The 26,326-nt window shown below is 36.2% G+C and overlaps 3 protein-coding genes across 7 annotated transcripts; 2 read left to right on the top strand and 1 right to left on the bottom strand.

The window, feature by feature from the left end:
* The first annotated feature begins 171 nt into the window (after positions 1-171).
* Positions 172-8,049, top strand: LOC147755205 (uncharacterized). 4 transcript variants are annotated; one of them, XM_086991708.1, is made up of 7 exons: positions 172-256; positions 985-1,109; positions 1,392-1,722; positions 2,220-2,676; positions 3,241-3,363; positions 3,658-3,800; positions 7,910-8,049. In XM_086991708.1, exons 2-6 carry the CDS (start codon positions 1,008-1,010, stop codon positions 3,758-3,760), a joined length of 1,116 nt encoding a protein of 371 aa, XP_086847834.1. In that variant the 5' UTR covers positions 172-256; positions 985-1,007; the 3' UTR covers positions 3,761-3,800; positions 7,910-8,049. The 4 variants fall into 4 exon arrangements, with proteins under 4 accessions (XP_086847834.1, XP_086847832.1, XP_086847833.1 ...); XM_086991706.1 differs by lacking the exon at positions 7,910-8,049 and having other exon boundaries at positions 3,658-4,107; XM_086991707.1 differs by lacking the exon at positions 7,910-8,049 and having other exon boundaries at positions 215-362; positions 3,658-4,107.
* On the top strand, positions 7,915-17,797 carry LOC111250630 (coiled-coil domain-containing protein R3HCC1L). Its single transcript, XM_022806085.2, has 8 exons — positions 7,915-8,147; positions 8,989-9,150; positions 10,187-10,381; positions 13,072-13,272; positions 13,669-13,883; positions 14,064-14,239; positions 16,547-16,757; positions 17,144-17,797. The coding sequence occupies exons 4-8, from the start codon at positions 13,133-13,135 to the stop codon at positions 17,203-17,205; spliced, it is 804 nt and encodes a 267-aa protein (XP_022661820.2). The 5' UTR covers positions 7,915-8,147; positions 8,989-9,150; positions 10,187-10,381; positions 13,072-13,132; the 3' UTR covers positions 17,206-17,797.
* On the bottom strand, positions 16,985-22,999 carry LOC111250631 (E3 ubiquitin-protein ligase TM129). Of its 2 annotated transcripts, none has more exons than XM_022806087.2 (9): positions 22,867-22,999; positions 21,433-21,652; positions 21,112-21,302; positions 20,670-20,747; positions 20,194-20,356; positions 19,872-20,083; positions 18,802-18,901; positions 18,559-18,718; positions 16,985-17,510 (listed from the first exon to the last, which is right to left on the bottom strand). In XM_022806087.2, the coding sequence occupies exons 1-9, from the start codon at positions 22,900-22,902 to the stop codon at positions 17,435-17,437; spliced, it is 1,236 nt and encodes a 411-aa protein (XP_022661822.1). In that variant the 5' UTR covers positions 22,903-22,999; the 3' UTR covers positions 16,985-17,434. The 2 variants fall into 2 exon arrangements, with proteins under 2 accessions (XP_022661822.1, XP_022661823.1); XM_022806088.2 differs by lacking the exon at positions 22,867-22,999 and adding an exon at positions 22,198-22,357.
* Positions 23,000-26,326: the final 3,327 nt, after the last annotated feature.

The following is a 26,326-nucleotide window of genomic DNA, read 5'->3' as shown; positions in this document are numbered from 1 at the left end:
GTCTTGACTTTAACCTTACATTTTTTGTCTCACTTAAAATATGTATACATTGCACAACCTGTAATCCGCAAACAGCCAGTTTCAAGCGCAGGGAGCCTATGACGCAATTTGAAATAACCGCGAGGAACTAGAGCCGAAGAATTCGCACACTACTTGGTATTCTCTGGTAAACACAGATTCATTCATTCATATCACTGAAAACAGTCACGCTTGGATATCGGTTGTGCAAATATTCTTTTTTTTTTTCCGAAGACAAGTGAGTTACGTTGTTATTAATTCTAAAGGTGTTTTTTGGGTATCATAAACCTTTTTTTTCAAAAACTCAAGTTGTTTTCAAATTTCACCGTAACCAGCTGAAAGCCGTAAGCAATTAATATAGGAATTTTGAGTCATATATTATAGCAGCTTTCGTGTTTAATGGATTCAAGTTCTCTTGGCTTCACATTACGATTACAAATCTCATTCATTAAATACTGTTGTTGCCTTGCTTTACAAGCGAGCATGGCCTATCTCAATTGTTCTATATTTTCAACAAACATTTTGTTTTGTTGTTGGCAACTAAAAATTCATTTTCAAAAATTAATAAATATTTAGTCCTATATCTGTTGTCGTAGAGTTAATGGTTGTTATAATTAAATGCTTATGTTCATTTCTGATAGAAGGTTACCTGTTTTGCTTGGAAGTGTATCGTTGAAACAGAGGCAAATGCTCTTCGGTAACACAAAATCTTGAAAAATAGCTCTTCCTTCACGGCTGGCGCTTTAATTTAGGCTGCAGCAAAGCAGTCTACCTTTGTATAAAATTCAAAAAGCGCAGAAATGATCCAATATATTTTAAGCAAAGCAAATCTTATTTTGTTTATTAGATTAAAAAAAGAAATACTGCGTCACGTGTCCAGAATTTTCGCACTTTGTCTATAATAGTATAGCAATGCACGTACGTAAATAAAAAAAAATGTTTATTTGAATTTATAACTTGTTGCAGGCTAACGTCGTTCATCGATAGCCATGCCAGGACTGTTACAGCAGTCACAACTGAACAAGAGTGACTCGTTCAATTCTGAATTTCGGACGAGTATGTTGAAAAGACTCAATTCTCTCCGATCGCCAGTACGTCCAAAATTCGTTTTTAGTCTCTTTCTTTCGTTTAAACACCATAGTGACCAACACAATTGTCAAAATGTCGTCATTAAGGCATTCATGTAGTAAGCTGCTTGTTTTACTTAAGCTCCTCAAGGCGTATAAGTCAAACGCAAAGTAGTGATCTTTCTTTCGACCTAGATAACAGAATACATCAGCCATTTCGCTAATAAGATATTCAACTCGTGATATGACCCTTTATATGCTTTTAAGTAAAACAGGTTAAGCTTCATTAACATTCTGTATTTCTAGGGTTTTGACTGTTATGTGTCGTCTTCTACCTTGTTATGCAATTCGCACTCAAATGTATCAAATTCAACGACGTCCTTAAGTCGCCGTCGGCGTTTCTATCAAAGTCCTGGTTTGATGGATGCGCTATCGCCTTCAGTCTCAAGAACAAGCAGCCTCCGTTCTCAAGTAAAAACCCTCGGTTCTGTGCTCGAGGAACGAGCCAAATTGGTGAAAAGAACCTTGACTGGGCATTCACATGTGGGGAGGACGTGCTCCACGCCAACGAGATCATCACTCGCTGCGTGTAAATTTCTGAAAGATACAACAACAAGCGTGGAGACTTGTATGCAAGGTAAGTGTATTTGCAGAGTAATTGTATATTTTCTTCTAGATAGTTTTCAAGTCAAAAGCAGTTTGGTTAGACTTGTTCACACATAGGATTTGTTTTGAGGAGGTAACAAGGATTTTGAGGGCATCTTTTCGAGTGCGTTGCCACATAGATGCGGCCATCGTTGGTTCAAGTTTCAGCTTTGGCAAATGGTTACTATAACATGTTGTTACCAAACACGCGATGGAAGGAAACGTAGCATATAGCATTTTATATTGGGGCCGAGACAAAGATTTGATTTTTGCGGGTTTGGCTTACTTACACCACGGACTCCCTCCTGGATGACCCCCGTAGTGGTATTTGACGGTTCATATGTGGACTAATTTAATATATATGGAGTAGAAGCTAAAAATCAGCCGTTAGTCAAAGGAACAAAAAAGGACTGGACCTAGTGTGCATTTCTCTTTATTCAATATACAGATTCATTTAATATATTTTTTAATTATCTTCTGTTATTCTAGATGTTCTAACAGACCTGTCTAACATAGCTGCCCCAGGTAGCAACTTAGTGAGCTGTTCTAACCAAATAACGGTCTCAGATTCAGCACCTGTTACACTGGTTACACCGAAGCCAAAGAGGCAAAAGTACCATTCACTGGCCGTCTTAGGGCACAGAAAGCAGAAGGGATCTCCGGTTAAGCTGCGATCACAAATCAAGCCTTATAAACCCGCGACATCTCCTGTTCTTGACAATCGTTCCAGCTTCGCACTTGAAAGTGTGAAGCTGGAACGATTGTCATTTAAACGTGGCAAAGGCCGAGCAAGTCGTGATATACTTTGGATGCAGTTAACGTGTGCACTTATTAAAAACCTCGTTAATAGAGAGCCTTTACAGTCTGATGACCTTTTTAAGTGTCGGTGTCTACAAATGGCACTTCGAGCCACTAAAATTATTGACCCAATTGCTGCAAGCCAATGGTAAGTTTGCGACTATTTGCTTTTATTAATACCTAATGCATTTCGGCGAACTTACCGATTGAGTCGAACAACCATCCGTTCAAGTTAAAGTTGCGCTATTAGCCGTTATTTTGTAGTTTAATATAATTGTTTTTCGATTAAGTACCTGACCTGGAATCATACCTAGCTGAATTTGAACTAGAAAGAGGAAGCATATTAACATCGTGGCAGTTACTCTGGTATACTGTTACAATTATGCATTAATCTTCCGCTCTGAATTACTTCTTCTACGACTTTTGTCTTCTCACGCTGTAATACCATACATAAAGTATTTAAGAAGTTCCCCACAATGTGTGAAATACAGGCTAAACACAGCAGGCTTTCATGTGAAATTGCATGGGAAGAGGCAGAATCTTTCATTTTGTTGCTCTTTTATAGAAATCGTTTTTTAATTTATTTTATAGTACATGAAATTTTAGCTTGAAATAGTTTGTTTCTTATATGGCTAGGGATATTTGGACCTTCTTTGTCAACAAAAAGCCTACCAATCGGTTTGATGATCTAATAACCAGTTTAATATTTTAGGCTTTTGCTGTTCTCAGATCGGGTAATCGAGTTGGTTCAGGACGTCGAACAGTGCCCTTTTCACACCCGGCTTGCCAAACCACATTATCGGATCAGGAAACTTGATGTGGAGACAGCCGCAGCGTATGCACAGTTTTCTTTAACGAAATTCACGTGATGCAATATTTGCGGGGAAAATCTGGCATTATTAGTGAAAGCAGCAATAAATGCCACTGTATGCACACTGACTTATGACCTCGGATATTTCCCTATGTGCTACATCTATTGTTTGCAATCTATCTAAAGCTTACTCCTTTTTGCGCATTGAAGTTTATATCGCAGTTCTTTATCGTGCTTGCAAACACTTATTTTTAAGAATATTCAGATTTCTTACTTAATAAAGTCATCGTCATAATTCTTGTTAATTATCGATTGCAGGAACTTCTCTGACGACCTGTGGTCCGGATTGTTAAATTGGTTACGAAGTGCGAGGCCGTACCTCCTTGAAAGGCTCACAAAAAACATACAATTGTATGCCTAAATCATCTTCTTTGTCAAAGACAAGTGATTCCTCATTAACGGTGAATACCTGAATTTCATTATGGTGTTGATAATTATGAGTAAAAAATCAGCTTACGTATGTGGCTTTTAGTGTAAAATTGACAATGTTCGATGAAGTTGCCTGCTTGAATGGTGATGCAGTATGCAGACTGTGGATCATTTCAGCTGTACTTATTTTTCTCCATGCTTGTATGTTCGTATTATACAACCACTCTGTATTATACTGTACATATTATTGTCTGTCTATATAGTAGATTAATATAGTCTACTATATATTAATCTACCCATTATATATTTGTGTTTTTCAATAAATCAGTGTGTTCAATATTTAGTATATCCATTCTTACGATTGTAGTTACAAAGAGCTAGCGCCGCCACTCTATTTATTCACGTGACGCCTCGTTTTTGCAACAAGAATGCCCTAAGTTAGATATATTATTCGTGGTATTCACGTGGTAATGCGCTGGCGCACTACTCACGTGTATTCCGACATATAAGAGACAACAGTTTCTTCTAGTGGTAATGAAAACATAGTTATTTACATTGTTACAACTATTGTGTGTAACATAAAAAATTTGATGATTATTGGTCACCCCTTTTGCGAGCCAACCTAGAGCGAGGGGATATAAACTAGAAATGAATGGACCTAAGTACTGTAATAAGTAATGAAGGACCAAGGGTAGTGTTTGTCGCATTCACATGTCCGACAGAATGTAACCTATAGTTATTTTTGATCTGTTCTGTTTCATTCTATTGTATATTAGTTACAATTGGGATGTATGGCGATGTAGTGTTGCTAGACAATTTCTTTTTATTTCATCAGTTTTGGCTACTTCTCCTTTGCCAACGACTTGCATAAGTTGTGATTGCAAATCATACCATCAACCTAAGCAACAGTTAAAGCAAAATTATAGGTCACTCATTTCAGTTAATGACTATATTGAGGTCTTCCTTGATTTTATGACATAAATATCCTTTCTTTATATAAACATGATATTACTTCAACCAGAACCATTACTGGAAAAACTGACTTGTTGTCAGTAGCAGCGATTGTAGCTCGCATTCTATCGTTTCGTCCCCTTATAGAAAAATACGGTTGTAAGCTAATCCTTTTTCATACACTAGGGCACACGGTAAGCACGGCAACCTCGCAGATTACATATACAATAATAATATGCAACACCCAAAAAAAGGCAGACGCATGCCGTAAACCTCATAGTAGCAGAGAGATTGTATGATAACTGTAAACTCAAAAGTGGAACCAAAAATGTAAAGGTTTGCCAATGCAAATATTTTAATAAGCACACGTAAGATATTCTTACAACGAATTTCAAAAACGCGCTGCAAGACTTTGGTCATAAATTACTTTTTGTACAAAAGCCTGGTCTGCCAGATCGGTAAATAATGTGCAATTTCTTACCGCTCTTGAGTTAATCATTTCGTTCGGCATTAATTAGTTAACTTAATGTATTATACCATACGTCTGCCATACGTACAATACTTATACATATGACAGCTTTACGAGTTTAGCTAAAGCTCAAGTTACTTGACGGTTTCTAGAATCGTTGATCTAGAGTTCAGCGAATTATTCAGCATCTACCACTGACTGCATTGTTAACCCGGTTTCTGCCATTCTTCAGTTTGTTATCAAGCCCAACTGCGCTGGGATTAAACTTTTTATTAACTCAATTTTAGCGGAGCTCGGTTAGCCTGGCAACGAGAAACATGATTTATATTGCAAGGTTACATCAACTCGTTTCTGATTCCTGCTACGCTAAAAATTGTTCCGTTTTTGCCTCTGAGCCTAAGCCGACTGAGGCAAGTAATCGTGTATAGTAACGATAGCTATGGAAACGGTAGCAAACGCTTTTATAACTGAAAAAAGTTGTTTGAAAAAAGCTAAGATAATCGATACTGCATTCCTGTAATCGATGTTTCAGTGAATGTGGTCTCAGATTTAGTACAATATTTTTTATTCAAGTCTATTCGTCTTATTTAACCAAAATACACCGTGGAAGATTCTCTACGGCGCTCCGGAATATTTTTTCCTTGATGGCCTGTTCAGTATGCTTAAAACAAATTTTTCTCTAGTGCTATAGCCACACATGGTTATACCCGCACCCGAAATACCCTGCAACCAATCGCCTTTCTAGGAATTGGTTCAAACGAATGGAAGCAGATGTCGATATACACGCCTTCGGCTATTTAGGCTGCGTACACCAGCACCTAGTTATTACATCCCTAACCTATGGCTATGGACCGAGGTCGTCATGAAAGCTTTAGTACGTGCTGCGAAGTTCTACATATCCGACGGTTTTTCAGAAGTAATAACATTTGATCAGGGCTTCCGGCTGACCTTGCGCAAGCAGCGCTCCCTTTGATTCAAAACAAGAGTTCGTTCACCAAATACATATACTTTAGGCCATATATTTCTCTTCAGTTAAGTTCCAAAGCTTTCCACGCCGGACCACCTAACTCAGGAATTCTGCACATTACAGCAAACATTCATTTTAAAGTTGTACATAATATTTCAAACCCGCGCGCAGTATTTTAACCCGCGCGTAATATTCAAACAGGCGTATAATATTTTGAGCCTGCGCATAATATTTTGAACCTGCGCATAATATTCCGACCCTACGGATAACAATCGGTAAATGCTCATAACTACCTTCAACACACTAATTCATTGCATGGGCCACCAGTAATAAAGAAACAGACTTTGTGGCAATGCGACTTTCCCCATTTTATCAAACCCTTTACCACGGACCTCATTCCAAATAAATTCAATTGCTTAGTCGAGGACTTCATCAATTATTCCAAAGAATTATGTTATTCAATTATCTTAAATAATTTGGCTTTTTTTAAAGAAACCTTTTTTACCGTAAATTTCGGCTTTAAGTAAGGCAGGCCTTAAGATATTCGCTTAATTTGTTGTAGTTTATCAAAGCCTTTTTATTCTCTGATGATACAGAAATAAGTCACTCCAATCCAGAGTTGATGGGTACCAGGATGTAGTGTATCGGTACAAAGAAAAAGATCAGTATCAGCAATAAAAGTAAAGGCTGACGCACCTTTTTCACGAAATATTCATGACGCTACTACATAGACATGTGATTTATTACATCAATCAATCAATCAAGTAATATTTTTCGGATTTTCTGGGAATATATTTTACTGACCGAACAAGAATATGGTATTAATAATCACATTTTTTTTCCTACGTTTTCCTTGGCTAAAGTTATGAGAGTCCCGCCCATAATGGGAGTCAACCTCAGTGGTCCAGACTATCTCTGAACCGTCTAGATTTTTAAAAACCAAATCTCTTACAATAGATTGTTTTACATTACTTAAAATCATTTTATAAGCATAATTAAATAAGGACAACTTGATTTTCTATTTCAGTCCTTAAAAAATCATGTCCGATATAAATTTAAAGCACAAATTACGCTGCGGAATTTAGCCAAATTCGTTGTGAAGGAACTAAAACCAAATCGAAACGTACCCAAAATGTAGTTTGGCAGTGAAATAGAAATTCTGAAGAAGATATTCATTTTCTCTTTCATCTGAAATTTTTGTAGTAACCCGTGCACACACGTATTATCAAAACTTACCCTATATATATGTAGTGCTTATATTTAATGTTTTGTGATGATTGTGATGAAAGTTGAATGAATTCAAAACCTTTCAAAACCTCAGACATCTTTTAACGCTTCGCTTCTGCGAATCATTTGTAAATGCCGCGGTTTGCGAAATAGGCGAGGCAAATCAATGGCCCTCTCCTACAGAGTGCGGCTGTTTGTATACAAAGACAGACAAGTGTAATTTTTGTGACGTTTTTTCCAAGAGTGATAAAAAATGGTTGGATCCTGAAGTCAGTTCGCTCCGATATCAGTATAAACTATAATGAAAAACTTCGGAACTTTTACAGTGTTAGCTTATTTCTATTCAGGCCAAACGTAATACTAAGCGACCGTAAACCTTTTGCGCTAGTCTGTGATATCAGGCACACGCATGTTCGTTCGATACATGAAACATCCTTCCGTGATAATGAAATTTTGCTGTAACTTTACAAATGATTGATAAGCTTGACACTGACGTCAGTTCTGTGTCTCCTGTGTTATTAAAACAGATTAACTATTGCCAACTAACGTGTGCATTGCTAAGACGATCAAAGTGGCGGCGACATCTAATAGTTCTAAGTCGTCTTCGACGGCGCCTTTTGTACAGCTAGGAGGGCGGTACCTGACGGTCGAGGAGCGCGCGCTTCTCTATCAGGTGGATTGCGATGTCACCTCGTTCGTGAGCAAGAAAGCCAAGTTGACATCAATATCTGATACCCGTTTATGCGAAACCGCCGAGTCAAACAAGTTGGTTAATTGGCTTACAATATTTTTGACTACATACTAATATTGCCTTCCTTGTTAAGGATAATGTAACTAGTGCACAGTTGTCTTGCCTGTTGCTTTGTAATAGTAGAAGTTGGGTTGAATTTGAGCGCGATGCAGTAATCCTTCTTAGAATACTGAAGACTTAAGTGACCCATTTTGGTAGTAGGTTTAGTTCAAATCCGCGTGTTGTCAAAGGAAGCTTGTGTGAATAAAGAAAGTTTTTTTTTATCAAAGTAAAAATTAAATGCCATGGCAACTAAAATGATTAAATTAGGCAAGAATAATGTCATTGAGTATTTTGTGCAGTTCAAAAGGAGTTTTAATAGCTCTAAAAACTTATGCAAGCGTATTCACTTATTAACTAATAACTGAATTAAGTGAAAACATTGAAGTTAGGAAATAAGATCTGAAACAGTACACCGGCGTAACATATAAGCTAAAGATGCCTTAAGGGCCGATATCAAAGATCAGCTTCGCATATTACAGTTAGAAAAGTAATTTTTCTTCAATGATTTACGTCCATTTTTCACCAACTCAGGTTTACAAATCCTGTACCGAAACAAATCATTTATACTTACATACATAATAATCATACGAGTATTATATAGTCCTAGTGTGAAACATATTTGAAGTATCTACCCAATATTTTCAATAATACTTTTTAACACGTATGAGTATATCGTGCAACTGGACTCATTTATTCATATAATAATTAGCACTGATGGGTCAACTAGTTTTTAAATTTCACTGCTGAAAATCAGCTAAATTGGCATTTACTCAAGCTAATCTCATACACGTGCTTGTACTATATTTTTTTCAGCCCCTGCGAAGATGAAGTATTACTGTTGCCTTCGTTGTCGCCTCGCCGTCGTTTTTTAGTTCATAGTTTAATTCAGAAACAGTATTGGAGGTTGGTTACTTTCTCGATCGGAGAAGGTAATAGCAGGGCTACAGTTATTTGCTTTCGAGAAACCCTGATCCGGTACGTCGTAACCCCGTGCTTGTTGATTAATTGCCTATTATATTTTCACCTACTTTCAAATTTTTTTAGCAAAGAGAATAACCATTTCAGGCAAGTTTTGTGGCATTTTTGCAGAGAAAATGATGCGATAATTAACGTAGTTGTTCATAAATTCCTCCTACATCTTTGAAAATAAACTTACGTCCAGTGTTTCAAATCACAGTATGAATGATGTCACGTACTTCATTATAGGGTAGTGTATGATATTTCTTACGACTTATGTGATAAAAGACGATGATACCAGGAGTCTGAAATCCGTTGTTTTAACTAACATATGTTCAAGAAAGGTTGTGCGGAAACTGATTAACGTATTAAAATCAGAATTACTTTTAATATGTCAATTATAAAAATTGTTGAATTATTGTATTTATTAATAATTTCTTTTCCTTGGCGCAGTTTAAATGATAAAATGATTTAATGGCTGAGGAAATCTTCAGAAAAAAACTTGTTTGGATTTTGACTTTTGCGGCGGTGAGTGGGCAAATGCATCAGGCACTTAAACTGAGATATTGGTTTTAATTCCTCAACTAAGATTTAGTATCTTTTTGAATTAGTTGTTCTTAATCTAAGCTCACCGCTCACTTACGTTTGGGCAACATGAATATCATTAAATCCTTACTATAATATATTCGAAATTCGTCATCACGGCACAGACCTTATTGCCAATTCCGAAGTGTCAACATTGAGATATCTCAACCCGTCAATAAATAGCTAGAATGGTTTGACATTAGCAGTCTTTTTTTGCTGCACCTAATTAGTTGGACTAATTAGAACTGGTCACGACTTCTGCTATGGCCAAGTAATCGTGTTAAGTATTAGAGCATATTTGATAAGCGCTGTTGCAATATTAGAGTCATCCGCTACGAGAACAGCTTTTAAACGTGTAAAGCACTGAGATATAATGCTCAATATTAATACCTGCAGCCAACCCAAGCGTCTTTGAGTCCTTAAGCGTCTTATCTAATAATAAGAATAATCTATTTTTCTTATGATTTAGAGCGATCCAGAACGGACAGTGCCAACACGCGAAGGTTTTGGAAAACTTTTCTGATCTCACCTGTTTGACTAAAAAGCCGACAGGAAATCACGAGATAGTGCAATTTCCCGAGCAAAACGAATGTCGAAGTATTGCACTAAAAGATTCGTCACCAGAAACGCGCTCTAAACTTACCACAAAGGAGGCCGGCAACGGGTTAGTTTGAAGGGTACACATTTTGTTAATCAATAATAGGGTTTTTATTACTAAGAGATTAATCTAAAAACCTGATTGATGTACGTCCTAATATGATACAGCTTATCCCTCAGACAATCGTCTGCTTATGAAAAGAAATCTGAAAAGGTATTAGTAATTTAGTTAGCTATACCGAGTCGCAGTTAAAGATTGAACTCGCAATATTACACATGTGAGGCTCACGCAAATAAAAATAGCGTTGGTTAAACTATCATGAAGACCCGGCTTCGATTTCCCGCATATCAAAGGCCTTTTTAAATTACTAAATTTTCAATACCAGCTCATTCTTCATTTTTATTTCCATTTGATCATTATGAACATACCCTTTGCATTAGTAACACATTCATTTAAATGATCTCCGCCGCGCCTAAATTTCTTCGCAAGGTGTAGTTGTTGAAAGATTTCTGCCTTTGCAAAAATAATCCAGCGTACTATCTACCTTAATTAATGTTAATGGCGCATCAGCTAAATCTAATAAGAATTTTTAAATTATACAGCCAGGAAGCATCTCATTTTAGATATCATATAGGTTGTCATTTGTTTTGTGGCCTTCGAAGAATTCAAGAAAAGCTTCTACATATATACGCAAATAATCCACGATCGAACAAGGATTTAAAAGACTAAAAAAGTAACGTAGAAAAATAAAAAATGCATGCCTGATAATACATTTCGATAGGGAGTTTCGCCGCTCTTTTTTTCAAAGGCTTGTCGTACGTTTACGAAATTTTCAAGTACAAGAAAAATAGCCCAAGGATCTGAGTTGATTTTTAGAAGATGCTTTATTATCATAAAGGTGAATCTTTATGATAATAAAGCCAAAGCGCCTTTCTAGCAACTTCGTTGCCAAAAACACTTCTAGGCGAGAAAATATATATCATTGCTGCAGAAATCTCGTTTAAAATGAGATAACCCAGCAAGTATGATGACAGCCGCGCTTCCTTTAAATAAATGAGACAGTCACAGAACCAACATAGTGAAATGTTTTTTCGAACTGTGAACAACTGGTGATCAACGCAGTGTTGAACTAAAGACCATATGAGAAGATAGGGCATAAAGTCACAACAGCCACTTAATCAAAAACAAGCTTTCTATTTTTTGAGTCCTTATGAGAACTTTTGAGATTAGATTATACATACGCTCATAGCTAGTGTTATATTGGACAGGAGAAATTGACATGTGTGTCCGCCAACACATTAAGGGAGCACATAAGCTGATCATTTCTGAGTGTAATATATGAATTTAAAAATTGACGTCGGTTATTTTAGATGTAGTGGACGCATCCTCTATATTTATCATCCCGTTGAGACAGACTTTGGTGATTTGAGCTCATTCGAGTCATGCCGCTTGTTTATATTACAGAAGCTTTGTAAGATCTGAATTTTTTTTTGGCAATTTGTCTCGGCTGGACAGTGTCTATTAAGTTAAAAAAAATAGTAACAAGGCTTCACAGAAAGTTTTTTATTTTTCTTCTAATGTGCCTATCTTCTGTATGCCTTTCTACATATTACAATTTTTATTGTTTGCAGAAGTCGGTGTACAGATGCTTCTAGAGGAAGTTTTGATTCTTAATTGTTTGACTCTTTGTTTGTCTTAGATATCACCAGTCAACTATATTAGCCATTGAAGATAGCAAGGCTTTTTTTTATTTCAACCTAATTTTTTTAAACCGGAATGTGTGGAAAAAGAGTGGGTCTGGATAAGTCTGATCGAATGTTATTGTACCATTGTAAATTTCAATGTGACCGTTTATTTTCAAACAGGTTTACAGTTATAAAAACTATATATATATGTAAAAAATGTATATAAATACATGTATGTTTTGGTTCAGGTAAACCGTGCATACATCTATTACCGTTGCATTGTGAAGCAGCGAATACGAAACAGCTTAGTATTTGTCTGTGGATTAGCGTCTCTTTGGCGGAGGTATTACATTCTGAATTCACAATTCTTCGATCTCTTTCTGATTCACTGTAACAGCTTCTAAATAGCGTATAGTTCCTTCACAGCTTTTGAGCCTTTTGGAAAGGTAGAAGTTTTATTGACAGATTATAATATTACTTATGTTGTATGTGTTTATTACACCATTATTGTAATCATAAATATTCTACCTATAATACACTAAGAATATATTCCTACATTAATTAATTTCACAAGTAATTTGTTTTCTGTTAGTTTGCACGTTTCTATTCTCTATTATTCGTGTAATATAATGTAGTGAAATTATGGTTGCGATAACTTAAATCAGACACTAATTCACACAGACATATAGGATAAGGAATGCTAACTTTAGCTTACGAATCCTAATTTGTCGAAAAGCCTTTACCATTTAAAAAAGAAGATAACGTTGCGTCATGATAATGAATAGAAATTGGAAAAAGGAACAATGTATAGTTATGTTGTTAGTGAACTTGACCATTTAATTTTGTGTTCGGTTAATAGTTACTTAAGCGATAAGTGTAACCTACTTCAGTCTTTGTATTAAATGCATAAATTGGTCCATGTACAAAAATACTTAGTACAGTCTAATTATGAAATGTCTCTTGCTTAACTATCTCAACTATTGTAAATAAGGAAATTGTGATGATTGGCAATAGATATTTCGTCACGATTCCATTTACTATAGTTTACTCTATTTTGTCTTGACTTAAAAGGAACGGTGGTGCAAGACGTGAGTTTCCTCAGAAGCAACTGTACGTGCCCCCAAAGGCACGTATGAAAACTAAAAGGACGCATTGCGAGCACAAACCTACCATAGATGAGAATACAGTTAGTTGTGAAATGGCCGAAGCAAAAGATAATTATGGAAATATTCAAAAGGAGCTAGAAGATCATGTAACCCTTACTGACGATCTGTAAGTATCCTTAGCTTAAGGTATAAACAACGCAGAAAGCAAGTATGTGTGAACGACTTTAGCTTAGATTCTCTTTTGATCGCGTAGAGATACAACCCTGACGCTTATAAAAGCGCTAGAACCTTGCGTAAGTAATATCTGCTTTTATTTACTGCTTACAGACATTTTTTTTTATAAAAGTAGTCCACCGCAGCATTTATAGGTGTGTGTATTTTCTAGTACATATGCATGACAATAAGCATGGGAAAAAAGACGCGTTTACAAACAAGATTAACTATGTTTTTGGAATCATATTAAGTTGGAAATCGCCAGCGAGCTTAGATTACAGAATTGTATCTTTAAGGCACCTTTAATATTTAGATACGACGCCAATCAAACGACTTAATATTTTTTTAGCACCTGTGATGGCGATGTAGCATTACCCGCAGAGGAGGATTCTTGGGAAACAAAATTCAATGATGCCGGCGAACCCACATGTCCCGAAGCTATGCGGGAACTCGAGTTGGCATTAGGAAAGGTGAAAGTATCTCGACCAAAGATTATTAACTATCTGGAGTTTACACCAGCTGATGCAGATAAACGGCGATTCGATGATGTGAAGGATGGTGCAGGTAAGACTTAATTTTATTCTGAGCCGGTTTCATCTGGCCGTTTGTTGATTTCTTAGGTTGGGCAGAAGATATATTCTTTCGTTGTGGTCTGCTTTTCTCCATGTTTATTCAACGATCTACGAATTAAACTTAGTGACGTACCCGACAAAAATACTACCTTTTCACTTTGACTTCCTTCAGAAATGGGTCACGTACTCGAACTGTATGGGTTCCCTGCCGAGTTCCGAACCCGCGAGCTAGTGGCATTTTTAAAGGGTGTCGGCGGATCTCCTGAAATTCGATGGGTCGACGACGAACATGCTTTGGCAGTATTTAGCACAACTGCAGCAGCACGAAACGCACTTAATCAGACAAAGGTAGTGTATGTAGTTTGCTGTTGTCTGTTCTGATTTTGATTGATTATTCCTTAAATACCCCAGTTTATTGTCCGATTATTCCTTAAATACCCCAGTTTATTGCCCTACATAAGTTTATATATTTCAATGAATCTGGCGTTTGACTCGACTTTTCTCGTTGTAAATCCCTTGTAAGTATTCCTGTAATGTTTTTAGGGGCAAGGTGTTAGAAGCACATACGATTCTGTCCATTAAGGCTTCTATTAACAAATTATGTCAGGTATCCGTTCAATAACATAGTGCAGCGTAAACTATGTTACTGTGCTAGGCTAATCCAGTTATTTTGCAACAACGTTCTTCGTATTACCGTGATATGAGAAGCTAAAGTATTCATAAGCAAAGCATTATTTTGTTCGTCAGTTTTACGAAATACATGATAATGGTCGTGAAGATAGCGCATTTTTAAATGTGTCTTTTTTTCCTGCTGAAAAATGTCTAGATATTATTTAGATCACCTATATGCCTGTATATGTAAACGTAAAGGTATATTAGTGAACTTAAACTACATTTTAATTGTTTTGAAAGTGTAACTATTGTTCCGTAAAAACAACGCATGTAGCGCCACGTACACCGACAGTGTTGTCCTCGTGATGCTTAGTGGTAACGTTTTTGTTAACTAAGGACATACGGGGTGGTCTATGTTCAAAACCGAGATTTTACTTCGTGGTGAAAAGGAGCCAGCTTAATAATGCCGAACGTAAATACTTGAGACATTTACTTTTCTTACCAGCAATATTAGTTTTACAGCATAGGACAATTTAATAAAGATCTGTTAATAAGATTGTTCTCTAAAGACACCATTTGTTGACGGGTTCGGAGGCATATGCACAACAATAGCTACAGCACGACATGTTAGCTTTGTAGACTAAACAGTGACTTAACAAAGCTGGGATTTGGTTCGATTGCACTTTGTAACATTAACATATTTGAGTTAGCAGTAACATTACATTTTTTAAACCTAAATATCTTTAGTGTTATCGGCTTATTAAGTTTGTTTACTCGAATCATATTGTATTTTCATGTATGATGAAATATTAGTGGTTGATAACTAATACAAGTATACATGAGGGTGCATGAACTCGGTACATGCTTTGATACATGCTTTAAAAAGGCCATTGTTACTGCTAAGTAAAGCGCGCAAAATTATTTCTGTTCTAAAGTATTTCTAATACCGCGCGATGAAATTGGCGCGGGAAGTCATCCGTGGGCTCTTCAGTGACGCCACTGAATTAGTGCTTGGCGTACGCTTCTTTCGATACATGAAGCAAAAGATTTGGTAGATAGCTATATTAGACATTGGTCGACGGTATATACAATATTTTCTTAGAAGCTATAAGTTATCTATTTTGTGTAGATTGGTAAACTCTTATTAATAGTATTAAGTCCTAAAATTTTTCTGTGATTTTTGGTTTTCGATCCTGCGCTAATGAAAGAAGTACAAGGTTTTTAGTAAAGATCAGCAACATGGATGGGTAACTATTTAGAAGACAGATAATGTTGTTCTTAGTGTCCTTAGCCCCACTGGAAAGTCGCAATAGTTTTTCGTAGGAGCGATCTGAAGTCTCATATTACTATGTGTTATACACATTGTATGCGGACGATCCAGATGTCTCGAGACGGACGATAGCTATCAACATTATCATATAATGGCGCAAGCTGTGAGTATTGCAATGGCGTATCTGTGCCTTAAATGTGTCGTCGCAAAACACGCATTCGAAAACTAACACGAGCTCTATAAAAGTGCGTCTTGACTATCGGCAAGAAATATAGCACACACTGTTTATTTCGATCTCTGTATGGGAAATTAATGTCGTTTAACGATGTCAACTGATGGTACGTCAAGCTAGTCAGTAGTGTACGTAGCATTTTTCGTTGGTACTTTCTTGCGCGGGGCTAACTCGATCAAAGTTCATTTAACCCTCATAACGAACTCAAGGAATCCTTCCCATGTAAATGCACATGCTTGCATTCGTCTAGCAACTGTGTTTAAATAACCGCTTGGTGCTGTTGTTTTCTATATTGATTATTGTGAAGAAGTTGTTATATGGTTAATACGCTATTACGATATTTTTTTAAATAACAGGTTTCTAAGATTTTAACGTCAGATGTTTTCATATAATTTTTGAGATGTATAAGTATGAGGCATAATCTTATATCCTGATGGTGCATATCGTTATGCCTTTCGATAATTCTTATCGTTATGTACAGCTTATATATTTCGTCTGTTTTACAGGATGGGATTGCTTATATATTTCGTCTGTTTTACAGGATGGGATTATTAAACGGCGATCATTAAACGAAGCTTCGGAATCTTCGAAGGCAAAAGCAAGGGAAGCAGGCCTAGAACTACCACACAAGCCTCGTCCTAAAACCAGCTCTCTCATTGCTAAACGACTTGTATCTGGTGCATTAGGTATTCCGGTTTCTATGAGCCGCGAGGAAAGAGAGAAAGAAAAACTCCTGCACAAAGAAGCTAGAGGTTGGTAAACCTAAAAGATTCTTATATAAAAATTCTGACATTAAATGCTTAAAGGTTGGTAAAGCTGTTTCATGTATAAACCTGAAACCTTTGTCACAGTAGCGTAATTTCAATTTCATTACGATCAAACCATAGCTTTTGTCGTTATGAGCAAAATGTGAAATTCATCGCGGCCAAAGCCGCGAGTTACTATTTAATAATTAGATAATAATTAACACAATAAGACAATAAGTTGAAAAAATGTTCATATATATTATCATATGTATATATATTTGTACATGAGGCGCGTGTAATCACTGGGTCTGAATTAACATCGACACAAGTAAGACACATTAATAGTATACAGAAATTAAACTTAAATAAATATATTGTTTTTTTTCTTGCAGAACGGCGCCGGCAAGCAAAACAGCAAGAGCAGCAGAAAAAAGATACTTGGGATGACGACTGAAAGAACACAACAAGGACCGCGAGCAACAAATACATATGATTGCATAACAGTGTACTATGAGTTGAAGATATCGTGGTGCATGAATTTTGAGTACTTTGAGTGAATGAATTAATAATGTGTGTCTAAAATCTCAGAAAACGTTAGTAATCCCGGCTCAATCTTTCCAAGCTGAAAACTGAACACAAACACGGGTGGCAGTTGCTTTCTCCTTTGATATGTACAGCAATAACTACGGCTTGTCAGGAGTTGTCCGTTGATAGTTTTGCACAACTAGCGGGCGTACGTCCAACAAACAGAAGGTTGAACTGAAACAGTCGAAGTAGGAAATCGTTAACGTTTTATAAGGGTCGGCGGTAACGTACAAGCCACTGCATTATCGCACAGTTATCAATGCAAATTCATCCCCTTAGATTAACCAAAATAATAAATGTTTATAAGAAATTATGTTTATAAAAAAAATAATAATTATGCCGTGATGCTTAACTTGAATATACTTTGAATTTTCTAATATTTTAATTTTGATTCTAGTGTATTATAAAATAAACCTAATTTGGTTTGCTGCCTAATTGGGCGATTGGCTGGTCGACCCTGATTCCTTCTTGATCTCTTTTTGCGTTCTTCAAAGGTTTAGCATCAGGGTACAATGAAATCCCGGCCGTTACTGTTAAATCTACGCTACTTACGATACATTCATTCGTTTATGATAGACAATTTTAGCTATATGCTGTTTGCTGAGATTGTGACAACTCTAGGGTATTAGCGTTAAGCTTTATAACCCAATTTAGTAACTTTCGGGGGTTTTGATAATATCTGCGAATAGCACGTATTCAAAATTTTCTATAGAAGTTATACTATAAAGCAGAAATTGACATAAATTGTAATTGGAAGAAAAATATCAGCAAACATTCTAATATAATATTATTATTTTATAAAATATAATTACTCTTTTATTTTATTATTTTTTCAACTAACTATCTTGGGGTGGGGGTGGGAGGGAGGGTATTTAGTTATTTACGCTAATTAAGAGTAAACATGTCCTTATCACATGCATAAATTAAAGTAGCTATCTTCATAATAAAATGTGTATGGGACGAAATACGTATGGTGTACTCTCTGAGGATTAGCTAAATGGATGTATTGTAAAATCACTTTTTGATTGAAGTGAGGTTCAGCACTTGCTAGGATACTTCACTCTACACCTGTAGCATTTTTCGATCAACCTTAGTCATTGACCACCAATTATTTCAGAGGATGAAAGGTTTCCGCTTTATTGAAATCGACCATATGTGCCATTATAAATAATTCAGTACTATGTATATTACGAATTCCTTATTAGTTATGAAGAACACTTACCGACAATTTGGGCATGGACATTTTCCCATGAGCCATGTATGGGGTTGGTCTTGATTTTGTCTAGCAACGAACCATCGAGCTAAACAGGACGAACACCATAGAGGCCGGCAGAGACAGCCTACGCAAGCAGAACGTGTTGAACTACCCGGCGCGAAGACACCTATTAAAATACGTGACAGCGCTTTAATATATGGTGTGCTGATTCAGAAGGCACGATACCCATAAACATGTATTTAATCGTACCTGATTCCCCTTGTTGCTCTGGATTTAAAATTCCTTCACAAGATCGACGTAGGGTAACATCTGCTACATCTTGCATGCATCCAATACAAAACTCTGGTTCCTACACAATCCAAATGATGTAAAACGTTCCGTTAGGGCCATACAGACAGACTGTGGTAGAAAATAACACTAACAAATCAACTAAAAAATTGAACGGGCCACGAGGCTTGATTTATGGTTCAACAATTGTAAAATTCATATATTTAGCATGGAATTATGAAAAATCGGCTCTCCGGGCAATCATCAATCTATTTAAAACTGACTCGTAATCGTTTTTCAAGCGCAACTTTAAGATTACTTGTTTAAGATTTGTAACAATAATTGGTCGCCGTGTCTTCAGGTAATGCATTTATAAAAAAAAACAGTACTATCACTACAAGGATGCTAATCTTTTGAGAAAGCATTGAAAAAGCTATGAAGTTCCTTAATATTACAGGTTAGATCTATCAGATACTTTTGACAAGATTTATCTGCTTTAAACAGTACTAATAAATTGATTTTACAGGTAAGGGTTGTTTTTGCTATAACATTGCTTTCTAATCTACAAGTTTCATTTAGTTGGAATTTCATTTCAGTTGGATTCGTACTGGTTGCATTTTCGCGAAATCGTTTGCTAAAGAGTAAATCCAGTATTATACGGTATTGGTTATCTACGTTCCTCTTATTTTCTTGGAAGTTTTCCGCTAAACGTGATTTCAACTAACGAAGATTGTGACTGGTTAGCTGTAACTCGCAAGTAATGAGCTATTCTTTTAATTACTAATAATTCCGTAAGTAGCCAATTTACTTCAAAAGACAAAAAAAATTCTTATCAAATATTTTTCAGGACCTCTATGACATTCCATGACAATCGGTTTTTTAAAGCTTGCTCGAAACCCTTAATAATTTCTAGGCATATGTGACTAAGTATACAGTACGTGTACGCGTCAATCACAATGCTTCGGCAATTATTGTTTTCAATCCTCAATTAATGTTTATTCCTTAGTCATGAAAATATTGTTCATGTCTAATTCGCATTTTACTTGCCGTACCTCGTTCACCTCAAGGGGTGGGTTTTGTGAAATAACAGTTTTAAAGGCGTCTATGAAACGGTCTCCGAGGTTGCGATGGATCGGTATGTTTTTAACATTCTCAAGAGGCAAACGTGCGCGAAGCTGATCGTAGTCGCCAGAATTCACTCGAATTGTGAATGAAGGAACCCCGGGTCGCTGACTTTGCACGGAAATATCTAAGCATTGCACTCCTAGAACAACCGAACAAAGTCGAAAGTGAAAACAGTACTAATAGCAATATCTCAATTTCAATGGTGAGTTTTATGCTACGAACAGCGACAGCAGAAAGCAAGTTACATACCGGTGGAATTTATATGTGACACCCGGTGCTCGGCACTTGAAACGACACGAAGTTTTGCATCGGCATTTTGAATCAGTTTGATGTCGTCAGGTCCCACACGTAATAGCCAGGTTCGAAGTACGATAGTCCGCGTTATGCCACCTTGCGAGATGAACTTATCAGCCTAATGAGGTCACACAACATAAACGGACTGTGTCGATCGCAAACATAAAACATTGTTTGTGAAATTCATTGGTTTCGGACACTCGCTTTACAAAGAAAATCAGAACACCAAAGCTCGAACGTGGCAATACTTAGAAGAAATACTCAAACTGTCAACAAATGTACTGGTCTTTTACGATCTCACACATTTTTAACAAAACTTGGCCTTTTTTACGATAAATTGAAAAAGCGATTAAACGCACAGATTGTTTTTTTTCGGCCTCCGGTGCTTTAGTCAACAGTAAGCAGGCCTTATGTATTTCAGTTTAAAATACCTGTCTGAATTCCGCGTTAATCCTCGCGGCAATTTCAAGCCAATTTCCTTCAATTTCTGCTGCATAGATATGTAGCACCTGCAAAACATTTTTTTTTTTTGGTTGGAAAAACTTACAATAGGTTTAGAAAGCTATTGGTATACGTACCGAATAATTAAGTTATGGAAACCGCTGAAATGTTTTACTTTTTCCTTTTTTTACTTTATTGACCCCTTTTTTGGTTCTCATTTGTAACCGTATTGTAAAGGCTGAATTAAATGTTTGAAAAGCCCTCGAGTTTCTTAAAAAACGTTTTTTTCTTTACATTTCTATTTCAAATTTTACATGCGATACAACCGCAAACGAACTATAATTTTCTCTTAATGGTCATTTATTGTACATGCACGAGTTATTACTTCGGCGCCGGTGTATATCGTCATACAACAAGTAAATGCACACATACCTTGACTACGGGATGTTCCTTCCATTCCGAAAAATGCCAGCGGAGAACTCGATGCATAGTAGACGCAAGAAATAACAACGAGACTACAAACAGAGCCGTCCATACATTTCTAGATTGCGCCATATACGTACCCTCAGGCCCATCTTTAGCAGCCGGTTCTAACTCAAAGACACATAACCCTATAGCGTAACCTGTAATAATACAGATTTGTTAATGCAACCGAAATGGAAAATTGGAGATATTTGTCGGGATATTAGAGCTTGGAAATTTAAGCTATGTGTCTGCGCAAAATTTCAAAAACACAAGTAAAAATGCACTTACCAAGAGGAAGTGCCGAATGTATAAGTGTAGTAAGGGCTGCTCGTCTGAGGTGATATTGCATAAAGTCTGTGGTTTCATCTCCCAGTAAATCTTTGAAAAGCTGAGAAATCGTGAGTCCCGCTTGAACAAATTCACTAGGAGGGGCTATTACACATAGACAAAAAACGGCGTAAACTACGGAGAACCACACGCCTTCCGAGGCTATCATGATTTTTGAGCCCTGAAAGTAGCACGCAACGTAGCTGATATAGGTATCATATTCCTAATGGCCAAAAGTCTTCATACATTTATTGGCCAACAGAAACGTGATACATGTCTGTCACCTTTATGTTAACACAAAGTTGGCGAATTGTTCATAAGAAAATAACGTACGACACTGTTGTACATTGCTCTTTATCAATATATATATATATATATATATATATATATATATATATATATATATTTTTTTTTTTTTTCTTTTTCTTTTTAAATTAAAGCATTTTATTATGCAGCAAACTATTTTTCCATGAGGTATTTCGTGTGACACTTATATACGGGTACACAATATTGATTTTCCTATTTGGTCTATATCAAGGCGCCTGACTCGCAGTTGCAAGTGAACTTTCACTTTGTTAGATAACATGCCGAAAGGATAACGATCTGGAAAAACGACTAATTGTGTTAAGTGCCGTTATAGAAGGGGTAAACATGTGTACGTGTAAATCTCAGCAAATGTAATATGGCTCTTCTCGCAACAACAAGACAACCTAATAAAATACTCACGATAGGTAGTCGAAAAAGGCGTGAAACGAAGTACGCAATCAATTTATAAAAAAAATCATCAAGTTACTATCAGCTGTCTCTCTATCTAACTGTCCCTAGTCGCCGAAAAGAAATTTCTTAAGTGTTATGTGTCACGAGCAGAAGAGCTCGCGAGAGTGAGAGAGAGGAAACGAATGATACGAGTGATCTGTAATGGTGTTGGTCATCTGACTATCATGGCCCAACCCATTGCTTTTGTGTTTATACGAATTTTTATAACATTTTTCCATAATTTGTATTTGCTTACGACTTGAAAATTTGCATGCTTGTTATCTTCATCATGTACTATTAATCGGCCTTCATCCCAATTTTGAGCCGCTTGCGTTTTTATTTGATAATTAGAGAAATTGCTGAAACGGAAATAATATCTGAACGTGTTTACCTACTAAATTTAGGCACACATGGTAGTTTAGATTAGAAGAAAACGCTTTGTTTCGTGCTGGAAAGCAGTCATTTGAAGTGCGTAACGACTTAAATACCGAGCGTAAAATTCGAGTTATTCCATGCCAGTTTCGGGGTAAGTCCAAAAATGTGTGGTGCAAAATTTTGCAAACGAGAGTCACACAGTAGTAAACCACAATTTTAGTAATAAAGTCTGGTGTAAAGAAAAATGTATATTTAATTAGGTACCAGCAATGATTGAAGCAGTAGCGAGGCGGGTATCATAAGCCAATTTGGGAAAGTCGCTCGTTCAAACCTGTGTATTTGCGTCTTTTTGGAAATTTCTCTCACAAGGTAGGGTTTATCTATACGGCGAGAATGACGGTCATGATCCTAGACATGTAATCCTTCAATACAAAGTTGGAAGGAAAAAATGCCTTTTATGAAAACAGGAATTCTAGTATACGCCAACCATGATAGAGGGAGACGTATTTAGGTGCTATATGTGCCCGCAACTACCAAAGGCTGAGCCAGAGATTTGTAGATATACATATATATTCTGCAGAAATTTTCAACTATACCTTGAAAAATACAATATATTCGATTTTATAGATAATATATTTATTTTTTTTTGGAAAATCGAATTTCTATGCTTATTTGGTAGAACTAAAACGAAGTAACATTTACATTCCAATATTTCGAAAATTCTCAATTATTAGTTAAGTATCTATTCAAAAGTGTGCCGTGTGTGCTGGTTGCGTGAGTTTTTTTGAGAGAAGCTCTTTGGCATCTTTATGAAGTTCGCGCTATCGGTTTCTTTACTGGCTTTCTAAAGTCTGGTAGGATCCTGTTGCAATTTCTTCACTATTAGACAAATTTTAAATTTCGCTAATGAGCTAGGGCTGCTACTCTGGCATAGTCGCAAGCCACTAATTTTTACGTATTCGGGGTTATATTGACATTATTTTCAAATCGTTTGGACGCGCGTTTCAATATAAATATGTATGTGTAAATCATATATAGAAAATATTTTCAGGCAGTCAGTAAGAAGAAAGCCTTCAGATTAGTTCACTCAATCCCTGAAAATTAATTCCTTTGGTGGTACTAGTAATTTTATAAGATGAGATCTTATGTGAACGAATGTATGGAGTTTCTATGATAGTGTTGCCCAACTTTTGTTGACAGCATGTGTAGTTCAAGAAAACAAGTGGTGTGCGGACGACACGCTAACGTCAGTGCAATAATTAGTCTGAGACTCGATCCCCAGTTGTGCATATTTAATGTGATCAATGGTAGCTAGATAGAGTGTAGTACACTTCCGTGCAAACAAACAAGCAGGTGTTTTCTACCTCTTTTCTAGTGCGAAATATATTTCCCGTATATACTGTGTATACTTTGTAGTAGTTAAATGCAGATTCAAAATTATTGACTATAATTAATTATTAACTTGTGCCGTGAATCCCAAGGCTGCTTTAACGGAAAAAAATAATTTCTCTTGACATCGGAAAATGATATTTATGTTAATAAATATTCTTGCGCAATTAAAGGAAGATCACCGTTACGTGTTAGGTGAAGTTGCAATCAATCAATTATTGAGATTGCATCCTGTTTAGGTACTAATTAAATTACAGTACAAATAGTTGAATATTAGAGTATTCTAATTATTTTGAAAAACACATTTAACTTTCAATGCATGCAAATTATAGACAATAAAAAGCACCAAACAAATAATGCAATGGGCCATTAGCCCAAAAAAAGCGGACGTCGGCAGCACATGTCGGATTTTCCTTGAAAGGCATGCACTGAGTGAGAATGCTTGCAGCGAAACCTCATAAAACGCAAGAAAGTCTATAATTCCTATAACAGTTGTTTTGTTAATATACTTACTTAAATTTTGGGTTCGCCAAGGAATCTTTCCTAATGATTTCATAGTACCTAAGGTAACATTTCTATGCATGGGTAAGGACGATCGTTTTAAGTCAAGCAGTTATCAATCCATACGTCTCACAAGGTTTACGTTACATCTTTTCGAACAATGTTTTAAAAATCAGGCTTCTACTTCCGTATAAAGGTCTACTTTCTCTGCAGTCACTAAGTACCGTGGATTCTAGTTTATTAATCTAGCTTCCAGTGACATAACGGATTTGATTCGTCGAAGGCTCTATGACATCATAATTTACATCAAAGCCTTTTATTAATTGCAGCAATATATTGTAAACAATACTTTTTCTTCTTAGAGTAGGCGATAGTTCTTGCAAACGATTTTTTAATCTATATCATAGAACGATACAATTACGAATAAAGATTGTTTTTTGACAAAGTTATGCTGTGCGCAGGCATCCTTCAAAGCTTTATGCTGGGTCCTTTTGACTTTATATTTTATATACTAGCGTTATTTTAGTTACCGTCAAGGATGATTCTCCCATTTCAGGATAATCTCGTTTGCAGGTGGTACAATTGGCGCTATGATCGAATGGACTTATACACAGATAGTAAAAAGCTTTGTAAGATTTGTTCATGCTAAAATTATACTTTTTTTTTTCATCCATTTTTTTTATAAGATTGGTTTATCCGATGCCTTTCAATGCATTGGTGGTAAAAATTATAAGAATTCGTTAGAATCCTTTTTGCAATGACGCTTAGCATTATGTACTACTTGTTCCAGCTGATGCACATCGCTATATAATTAAAGAAACATCTGTATACGTATTCAACTTAAGGAAAAAATCGTTTCGCAAGTATGTCCTTCTATTATTTACACTTTATCACATATTTTGAGTACAATAGAACTCTAGGGTATCCTCTCAATTGGCTAAATCGGCATGTTTACTTCGAACTGATCGTGTTTTTATAAAAAGGTTAGTACAGTATCGAAGTTAACCTAGAACATTAAAGCATTTTAGCTTGGACCTTCATCAAGGCTTCTCTATATCCTCCATGACGTGGTTTACTTTTTTTTTCACAGTTTATAGTAGACACAGGATAAAATTGGTAAGCATATACTCATTTCAGGATCCTGATTTTGGCGATGCCAAAAAGAATTCAGGCCGTACCGTAAACATTATCTCTCGCGATAGATTAGTGAATATCGCATTTGTCCGCTAATCTTAAAAACACTTCGAGGTTTGGGTTGGAGCCCGGGCTTAGACATATTCCGTTGCATGCTGGGAGTGAACTGTATGATTGAATGCCTGATGACGATACAGAACGTAGGACTTTTTATCATTGCTTCGTCGTCGAAGATCAGTGTCTTGCCTTAAATATTTATTTTCGTTAAAGTTAGACGTGAATTTGTACGTTCATGTTTCGAATAAATTGGTTTTTGTCCCATAGTACTTTTGATTTGTTTACTTTTTACTGTGCTTGTTCTAAATAATAATACATTTTCGTGTCATTTATCCTTTAACCTATTTACTTTGATTTTTTATTTTTTACATAGTTTATATTGGGCAAAGCATCCACGATCAGTAGAGCAAGCACCTACTTAACTTAAACTTTTAGTGGTTAGCGGTGTCAAAAAAAGTTGTGGCCATAGGGCTAGTTAATATTACTTCTTCGCTGGTGATAAGCTTTAGCTAGGTTCACGTAGCTTCTTTGCTTGTACACCTAACTGATGCCGCTTTTGTGCCGGTGGTAATATCTATCTAGTCGGATGCAGCTCCTTCATTTTAGTTCCTAACTAATGGTAGTTTTGCTCCGGTAATAGGTT

The sequence above is a fragment of the Varroa destructor genome, unplaced genomic scaffold (assembly GCF_002443255.2).
Source record: "Varroa destructor unplaced genomic scaffold, Vdes_3.0 BEIS01000005.1, whole genome shotgun sequence".
NCBI lineage: Eukaryota > Metazoa > Arthropoda > Arachnida > Mesostigmata > Varroidae > Varroa > Varroa destructor.
Note: the sequence above shows the minus strand (reverse complement) of the source record. Positions and strands in the feature narration are given on the sequence as shown.